The sequence below is a fragment of the Carex rostrata genome, chromosome 31, assembly GCF_964058835.1.
Source record: "Carex rostrata chromosome 31, lpCarRost1.2, whole genome shotgun sequence".
NCBI classification, from domain to species: domain Eukaryota; kingdom Viridiplantae; phylum Streptophyta; class Magnoliopsida; order Poales; family Cyperaceae; genus Carex; species Carex rostrata.
In genome coordinates this window covers 1,188,823-1,198,330 of record NC_135948.1, presented here as the reverse complement: position 1 = coordinate 1,198,330, position 9,508 = coordinate 1,188,823, and the positions used below count along the sequence as shown (strand labels likewise).

Sequence of the window (9,508 nt, the reverse complement as noted above, 5' to 3'; positions counted from 1 at the left end):
TTGACTTTATACTAAATTAATTCGAACGTTTAAAATTTTCACATGTAGATGCATCACTCATAAGATAGGCGGATTTCAACGGTTCGAATTCGTCATTTGAAACCGATTTGATGGATTTTGAAGTTAAGCCCAGCAAACACTTTGGTAAGCTTAAGCACAACTAAACTAGTTCTATTCATAATATAATATATATATAAGTATATTAATATAATAATATAGTATAAAAAACAAAAAATATAATATATATAAAATCATAATATAATATAATATAAAAACAAAAAATAATATAATATATATAAAATCCTAATATAATATAATATTTAACCCGTCCGGATTTACAACATAATATTATATTATATTATAAGATTTAATCCTAATTATATTATATTATAATATACAACATAATATACAACATAATATTATATTATAATATTTAATCCTAATATAATATCATATCCTGGACGGGGTTACTTAACCCGTCCGGTTATTCTTTCTTTTTTTTTCCTTTTTTTTATTTATTTATTTATTTTTTTTTATTTTGATTTTGATCCGGGACGGGACCTCTTAATCCGTCCGGGATTTATTTATTTATTTCGGTCGGGACGGGACACCTTAACCCGTCCGGCTTTTTGTTTTTTTTTTTAATTTCCGTGAAGGTTGATTAGGTTGGTGTAATCACAGATTAACGGACGGGTTAATTAGACCCGTCCGGTGGGACGGGTTGTGACAACCCGATCTACCTACTTTTCGCAAATATTCAAAAGTAACCCCGTTTTTCGATATTTTTTTTATTTTATTTCTATTAATAAAAAATTCGGCTCGTTCCACCTCCTAAAAAAGAAAAAAGAAAAAAGAAAAAAGAAAAAAGAAAAAAGAAAAAAGAAAAAAGAAAAAGAAATGTTGTGACCTCAACCCTTCTATATCTCTGATCGCGTATGGCAGTCTCCTCTCTACTTGTATGCGGGGCGCCAGACTCAATCCATTTATATTTGAATTCGCCTTTCTTAATTACAATTGATAGGGTGCCCTGAACAGCGCATTTTTTTTGCCCATTTTGTTGTGAAGAGGTATGAAGTTTTCTGGCAGAACTGGCGTTTCTTTCGTGGCAAGCGTATCAGTTTGTGTAGTTCTCCAGTTGCTGATACATATGAAATGTTGATGCTACTATGGTAATATTATTACATTTTGGTTAGATTTTTTATGTTTACTTAAGTTCTGAAGTATTTTGTGCTAGGTTTCTGTACTAAGGTCTGTCTACTTGGTGTATATGTTGTTCATTGGGAATAACCGTTGTGCCAAATGAGTCCGAATTGGTTTTCCTTTTGTTCATCAGAATCGTTTGAGAAGTGTTCTTTTTTTGTCAAGTTTAGGGCGACCAATGTTCCCAAGCTGTTGTGGTGACACATTGTTACATAGCCGAAAGCAAAAGGACAATTGGGAAGAAAGAAGTGCAAACCATATGTAGAAAATCAAAATAGACTCCTTATTGTATTGAAGGGATTACCAGTATAAGGTGGAAATGTTGCTTGTCCAAAACCAGATATGATTTCCCATACCTTCCCTTACCTTGCAGAATCCAATTTCTTTCTTTCGATCAGATGCTATTTTTCTCAATTTTTCTTTTTTGAATATGGGATACTCCATATTCAAAAAAGGAAAATTCGACTTTGAAATCTATTTCATCACTCGGATCACTCAGGTTTTATTTCATTTTCTTTTTTGGATTTTATTATGCGATCAATAATACCATAATCTTGAGCTTCTGTTGCCGACATAAAATAGTTTTTTTCCAGATCCTTCTGTATAACATCTTATCTCACCTCTTTCCCTATTGGTTGGTTACCAATACCCTTATGAATTACACTAAGTGGAGTTTAACTAAGTGAAGGCTAGAGTAAAAAAAATGTGATGTACCGTGGCTAACATGTTGTGATTTTGGTCTTGTGCCGTGACCAAAATGTCGAGGGATGGTCATGGCACGCGAATGGTCACGCCACGTGAGTCACGCTGTGCCCAAGTTTATTCAAGATTCACCATTTGATCAAGATTAACGGTCCTAATTACTCGTGACTCGCATGACCACGTGCCATGCCATGCCGTAACCAGATCTTTCACGTGACATGTTGTGCCAATTTTCAAAAGATAGTCACGGCACGTAACTGACATTCATGTTGTGCCGTTCTGTGACAGAGCCGGCTTCATCATGTCATTTTTCCCACTCCAGTGAAGGCATGAAGGCTGTTTCATTTTCCAAAATATATACACCTGGTTATTTACCTTATAATTCAAACCTGGTTATTTACCTTATTATTCAAACCCATTTTGGCAGGTAATCAGAAACATGCTGCATTGAGAGCATAATAAAAGCCTCCATGATTGAACTAATGGGGACAGAATTATTGATCATGTTAAACAAAAAAGCGAAGATTATTCAGCCAACATCACCAATTTGACAGGTACATTGGTATCAAGTGTTTTTCCTTTTGGTTGGTGCATACTGGCTTGGTATTGTGCCAATTTAAGCAACACATGATGGTTGGAAAATTCTAATAGCAATCAGGTGGTACAAAAATCCAACAATTTTTGGGTCTGGATGCATATAGACCTATATGTCATGTTGTATCTCTTACCTGTTACCATTATACATGAGTGGTGCTGGTTCAGCAAACTTGAGAAGAGGTCTCTTAATGCATTCATAAGGCACTTGGTTCGGTTGGATTAATTTCTTTTTTTGAAAATATTGGTAGAGGCTACCAATTGATTACATCATTCCTAAACAGCTAACCTCAACTTAAAATACAATTATTACAAAAACCTCTATTGTCCATCTAGCCTATCCCTTCTCTGATCGCTGGTCCAGTACAGTATCTCATCCATAGTTGCGCCTCTTGGAGTATTTGTTGTACCAGAATATTTGGAGGCTTGAGCTTGTCAGAAAATACTTTATCGTTCCTCTGCTTCCATATATTCCACAACGTGCACATAAACAAATTTGCCCAATCTCTCTTTGTCGTGGCCGGCTCCTGTCTGAATTTTTCCCACGATTTCTCCCATGTCTGTTGGATTGAATTGTCTACGGTAAGGACATCTCTTCCCTTACACCTTGAGATACCTCTCCAAAACATTGTTGCATATTTGCATCTGAAAAAAAGGTGATATGCTGTCTCTTGACTGCAGTGAACACACATTAGACATCTTTGCTCACATTGCATGCGCCTTCTTGCCATAATATCATGAGTGAGAAGCCTTTTTTTCAGGAGCAGTACAATGAAAACCTTTACCTTTGGAGGGGTATTAGTCTTCCAAATGAAAGCAAAGTTCCATTCAATCAACCCCCCTGTTGACATGGTTTTGTAATAGGAAGATGCCGAATAAACCCCCTGAGCTGTCCAACGCTTTCAGTTAGTCATATGTGGGTTCGGTTATCTTGGCTGTAGTGTCACCATAACTTCTATTTATGATGTATTAATAACCAACCAAAACAATATCTTGGACCAGTATATAATTCCGTTCTAAACATGTTGTTTTGTCTAATAAAATAAAAAAAGGTATTTAAATTATCTAATTATAATCTTATACCTCACTCAACTGGTTATGCACTTTGCACTGCTAATCTTTATAATCATATTTGTTCCAATTGTTTGTCTTAAATTTGGCAATTAGGATGGCAGTGCTGGATCCTCCAGGCCATGTTACCTGCCAAACATGCATGTGCAAACATGCCCTGCAGAAAGATCAAGTGATTGCAGTTTCACCTCTCACAAGGAGGGCCCACCTGCTAATGCTTCATGCTTATAGAGGTTAAGATTCTTAACTGGTGATGGACCATTAAGAAGTAGATATTGTTTTAGCTTTTCCTTCTCCAAAATTTATCAATATAATCTGGTTAAGATACTGTTATCTTTTTGTTAGAATTAGATGTCTCTATTCTCTTTGTATTGTTGTATCTAGAAACATGTTTTTGAGTTCATTTTGATATGTGAAATACAAATTCTATTTATTCCCAGTTGATGCTTTGTCCAGTCATACAAATTTAGTTATCTTCAATATTTTATCCTTCGTTTACTTGGTTGACAACAGTGATTGTGGGCAGTAGCTAGCCCTCATTCGCCAAGTTTTTGGTGTCTTGTAACTCTTATATTTCTCTTTTTTTTGTTCAAATAAATAGTTTCGGGTTAAATATTTCATTTTTTTTCCTGTTAATATACTTTTTGTCATACTTAAATTAAAAATTGCCAGAAAAAGTACTTAGTCTAAACCATACTTTTTAATCAAAAAATGACTTTTGTGTTTGACTTTTAGCCAAAAAAGATATATTGGATCTGTTTAACCTAAAATTATACATTCAATATTTTGTTTTCTGCATTTGCTTTTTCCTCTGTTGTGTGCACTTTCAATTGCATCAGAGAGCTACAATAGACCATGAAAGTTTCATTTTTGTCCCCAAAAAGTATACTGAGGTTTGGTGATAGAACTAGCTGGAAACAAATGTATATTTTTCACTAATAAAAACAGTATGGTTAAAGAGTGTATCTTTTTGAAGCCAGCATGCCCTTCACAAAAAATGGTTTATTTATGCAGAAAGAAAATTTATACTACTAGTTCCACATAATACAATGTTGTGTGATTGAAGATATCACGTAACACATTCGCTACATCTTCCGTTACTTTTTAAGTACATCAAAGTACATTCAGTCAGTCACAAAGTGACCTTTTACAACAGTCAAAGTCATCTAAATAATGTGTGTTTTCGCCTAAAAATAAAATCAATTTTTTGAGCAATTTATTATTAGAAGAATACACCTCATTTGCAAAAGTTCTTCTCTCAGGCATAGCAATTTTACTATCGAAGATATACTTAATGCTAAGCAAGATATCTTAGCAGTCAAATATTTTTAGTTTCATGCAAAGATACCGTCGTGGTTTATTTTATTAACTCCCAAAATTAGTATTGAGAGTACTGTTTGATTACTTGAGAGAATACTTTTGGGGCATGTATTACATGAAATAAAGGAAAACCTTAGGTAACATATTTTCCATCTTTGTAAGGAAATAAATAATTATAATATATTCTGTGGTGATTTCAAATGAAAGTTTACTACTGGAGATGCATCATGTAATACCTGAATGCATGTATGTGCTTATGTGCATTCGGCGACAGAATGTCATCAGAGACAGGAGATATAGTTATTCTTCCTTCATGAATATTTTTTCTTATAAATTTAGATGCATGAATTATAATTATTAGCTGACATATATATTCTTTTTTCCTTTTTTGTTCTTTATCAGGGTTGTTCTTTCTTTCCTAGCTTTTCTTTTGAAAGATGGGGTTATTGTTGAATTGAAATGAACTTTAAAATTTGACCAAATTACAGGTCAATAATTAAGCAAAATAGCTTAATTTTAATTTGCAAAATTTGCAAATTTCTCTTGGAACTTCCTACAGAACAAAAGGGTACAGTAAATGGTACTACACTTTTATCTTTTTTATTCTTGTTAGAATGTTGCACGTGTAACACTGGACAGTTTGTTCATGCTTATTTAATTTCTCTATACTGGTGTAAATTGTAAAAATTTTATACACGCTACTGCAAAAAGTAAAATTCTATGACTATTCCAAAAACATGCAAATATCACATATATCCCTATATAACATTGAAATTTGAAATCTGTATCTCTCCCTCCCTATTTGATTGAAAAAGTTAGTCAAAACCTGATATTATATCTGTTCAAAGATAAGGTAGAAAAGCTGATTTTTTTTTTTAAATTTTAAATATATTAGAAGAGCGCTTGGCTATTATATACTATGTTATAGATTAAATATAAGATTTTTATCAGTTTGCAGGATTTTTTTTTTTATCTTTCACCAACACATGAAAAGCTGGTCTTATTTGCAATTAGGTTTAGGACTTCATCACTTTCCGCTTGTGATATGGCCATTTTAGTAATGTTTATTATTAAGTACACCCTCCATTTGACTACAATCTCATCAAGACCTCTTACATCTGATCTGGGTCCCACTTGTCAGTACTTCATATGGCACAATCATGTGATATGGAACGATATAGGTTATTACTAGTGTGTCTAATTTGCTCAACTGATGTGGCATCATTTAGGTGCACTCTGTCTGGATTTAGGGTTTATAAAGATTTTTAATTTTGGTTTTCTCCCTACTTGTGGCTGATCTGACAAGAAGAACCTATAAAATCTAGTAAGACAATGTACTAGCTTTTTCTATTTGGTAAACATATTTTGATCAAATTCTACATTCTTGTTTCCCCTCTTTTATTTTTATTTTTTTATTGTCTGTCTATTTGGATGTTCTTAGGGCTGGATCTGCTTTTTGCTTAGTTTTGAACTCTTAATCCTTTATGGATTTGAATAATTTATATATTCTTTTTTCCTCAGGCGATCTATTTCTATTTTGATGTTCTTAGGATTAGATTTGTTTGTTCTTCATTTCTGAATTCATAATTCTTTACTTTTTTCAATTTATTATTTCAAATTGTTTCCTTTCTAATATATTTTGTGGGGGTTTTGGGAAGATTTTGTAATTTCCACAATCCTATCTGTGCACAAGTTAACCTAATTTTCTTCCTTTCTAAATTTCCACAACCCTTTGCAGATCTTGTCTTGGAAAACCAACATAAAAAAATTGGTACCAGCCTTGTCTTTTGTGAAACTCTCATCTCGCTCTGAGGCAAGTTCTTATTATTGTTATTTTTTATTTTTATTATTATTTGTTATTATTATTGTTGTTGTTTTAGCTTTAGAATGTTATCTAATGTTTTCTCCATTTTTACTTGACGAGAAAATAGTTGTGTATACTCGGCCTTTGTGTTGAACGCGGGAAATTTGAATTATAACGGGCTATTGTCTTTCAACGGTAAAATTTAATTTCTAAACATTATTTTTTCCTTAATTATGTGTGTTAATCTGAGAGCTTCTGGCAGGATTTATGCCGACTAAATTAGATCTAAAGGTCCAGATTGATCAGATAAGATGATGTTGCCAATTAAATTCTGATAGATTAGTTTAGGACTTAAATAGATTTGAAACATTGAATCTAAATAGACGGTCTTGATCAGTTGGGATTCCACAGTTCAATTTTTCTTTCCAAATGTTATTTTAAGGAGTTGAACTGATTAATTAATTTGTGTCTAAAATTCCAGTCCTAATTGTGTGCTAGACAACATCTTCAATGTCTAATATGGATACTAGTATACTAGTATTTAGTTTCTATTGCAGATGGACAAAAAGGGAATTTGTTTCAGCACCAAGTGCCCACACATTGGATGACACTAAGAAAATGAACATATAGCTTTGGGTAGGACATTAATAGTTAATTTGTTATCTTTTCAGCAAGGAATGGCTTCAGGTAGCAAGACAACTCAGAATGGTACACAAGCCAGAAAGCATATGGCTGAATTGGAAAAAAATTACAGGCTTCAACATGTGGAGATTGAGATGCTTAGGGCCGAACTGGCGATGGTCAAGGAAAGCAACCGAGTTCTCAGCAACCTCAATGCTAACTTGAAGGAGAGAGAGGGGGGGTGTGTAAGAGTTGTTGAAGAGAAGGAGCGAAGGCTTTCAGAGGCTCTTGAGTTGGTTGAGAGTCTCAAAAAAGAAGTCTTCGAGTTAGAGAATCTGAGGAACGTCAAGGAGCTGATGGAATACAAAAATAAGAAAGACTTGGAGCTGCAGGCAAATGAACAAGCAATGGAAGTTATAAAAAAGTTGAATTCTGATCTCAAGGCGAAGAATGAGAAGCTAATGGCCACAATGCAAAAGTGGAAAATGAAATTTCATCAGTTGTACAAGGAGAATCGCAAGATTCCAGAATTGAGTGCTGAGGTGGATCGGTTACGTCAGCAACTTTCACAGGATAGGGTTAGTCTTTATAGTTTTCTTTGTTTTTTTTCCCTAGTATAATATTTTTAGGTTTTACATAACTATGTGAATTTTTTGTTATGTTGTTAGCATTAAGAAACTTCGAAGTGACAGAATCAAATTTAAAATGATAGTAGTTTAAAGATACTGGGATTTGAAAATATGGTAGCTTATTTGGAAAACTATTGACATGTGGCTTGCTTTGTTTGCATTTGTCAAAATTACAGATAAGTTGTTACCAAATTTTATGAAGGTTTGGTGCTGGTACAGTGTTGAGCTGGTCGGGATTAGTATGCATGCCACCATTCTTTCTGAGAATTCAGATCCCTTTACTGGGGATTTCAATATAGGCTGTTATTAAAATTAAATTATAGACAGATACTTTTTGGTTTTATTTTTTCCCTTTTTCTTTTGATTGGTATTCTGTGTAGCTTTTATTTAGTACATTAGAATTTGTTGGTCAGTTTCTGCCAAGCAACCTCCAAAAACTAAAAAAAAGAATTGGTTTCATTCATATCTGTATATTTTACTCATTAGTGAGGAGACTTTTGATGACAACACTCGGGCAATTTCATCAACAGGTGTTAAAAGAGGATGACATGACTTCATAGAATTGCAGCCTTTGTCAGATAGAGCCGCCAAGCATAAGTTGGAGCAACCTTTCCTGCTAATGTTTCTGAGTTAGTTTTTAGGAATTACCAGTGGGGAAGATCTTAGTTCTTCAGTGTAGCAAGTAGTCATGTGCATTGTTTGTGCATATTTTTTTTATCCTCTCTATTTTTTTTGGAATTGCTTGGTGTGTCCTCTTGAATACATGCTTTCCTGTTTGTCCGTATAATTAGTTACTTTCACTGAGTTAATTTCTTGACAAAATTTTCATGTCTGAGCGCCTCACTTGTGCTGCTACTGCTCTCTGTCATTTATATATGGTTCTGATAATGGTAAATATTGTTCTCTACTTTTCCAAGGTGAATGAACTATAATGTTTTCACACTTCTAAGAAAAAGGAGCGTTAATACTTGAATGCAAACTGTTGCATAATTTTGGTTCAGTTAAAGTTCGGACTAATAAAGATAAAGATATCGTGCTGTAAAAAATTTATTTCCTGTCGTAACATATTGATAGCAAAGCAGGGACAATTATGCACACGCATATACATGTCAACCCCTTTTGTGAAGCCTGTAGCTAAAGCTTCGATGAGGATCCATTATAGGTTGAGACTTAAGTAATCATCAAGAAGAGGAAAAAAAAAAGGGTTGAGACTAGGTAGCTGCAGCGATCTCAGGCGTCAAATGCAATCAAGAAGAGATAAATCAAGGAAAAGCAAACAAGAGAATCAATTGGATAGAATTACTGGCTCGGAGCTACGAAACCAGTAATGTGAACAAGAGAGAAATTCTCTAAAATGATTATACTTTTTATTAATTCCAATCTGATACAAGATGCAGCCTTATATAGAGGCTGGCTACAAAGAAAACAGAAGAATAGAAAGCTACTGATACAGAGAGGTATTTTTAATTATCCTCATTACAACTATGCCCTTGTACTGTTTTATTAGCTGCTGTGTGTAGCGACTATGGGACCCCTTTCCAGTGATATAGCAGTTAACGGTTCCTTA

The 9,508-nt window shown here is 33.8% G+C and overlaps 1 protein-coding gene across 4 annotated transcripts; it reads left to right on the top strand.

Annotated features, from left to right (window-relative positions):
- Nucleotides 1-867: 867 nt before the first annotated feature.
- LOC144547572 (uncharacterized) lies at nucleotides 868-8,700 on the top strand. 4 transcript variants are annotated; one of them, XM_078296242.1, is made up of 6 exons: nucleotides 868-1,169; nucleotides 2,330-2,456; nucleotides 3,664-3,800; nucleotides 6,626-6,886; nucleotides 7,363-7,890; nucleotides 8,472-8,700. In XM_078296242.1, the coding sequence occupies exons 5-6, from the start codon at nucleotides 7,369-7,371 to the stop codon at nucleotides 8,499-8,501; spliced, it is 552 nt and encodes a 183-aa protein (XP_078152368.1). In that variant the 5' UTR covers nucleotides 868-1,169; nucleotides 2,330-2,456; nucleotides 3,664-3,800; nucleotides 6,626-6,886; nucleotides 7,363-7,368; the 3' UTR covers nucleotides 8,502-8,700. The 4 variants fall into 4 exon arrangements, with proteins under 4 accessions (XP_078152368.1, XP_078152371.1, XP_078152369.1 ...); XM_078296245.1 differs by having other exon boundaries at nucleotides 8,118-8,700; XM_078296243.1 differs by lacking the exon at nucleotides 868-1,169 and having other exon boundaries at nucleotides 2,176-2,456.
- Nucleotides 8,701-9,508: the final 808 nt, after the last annotated feature.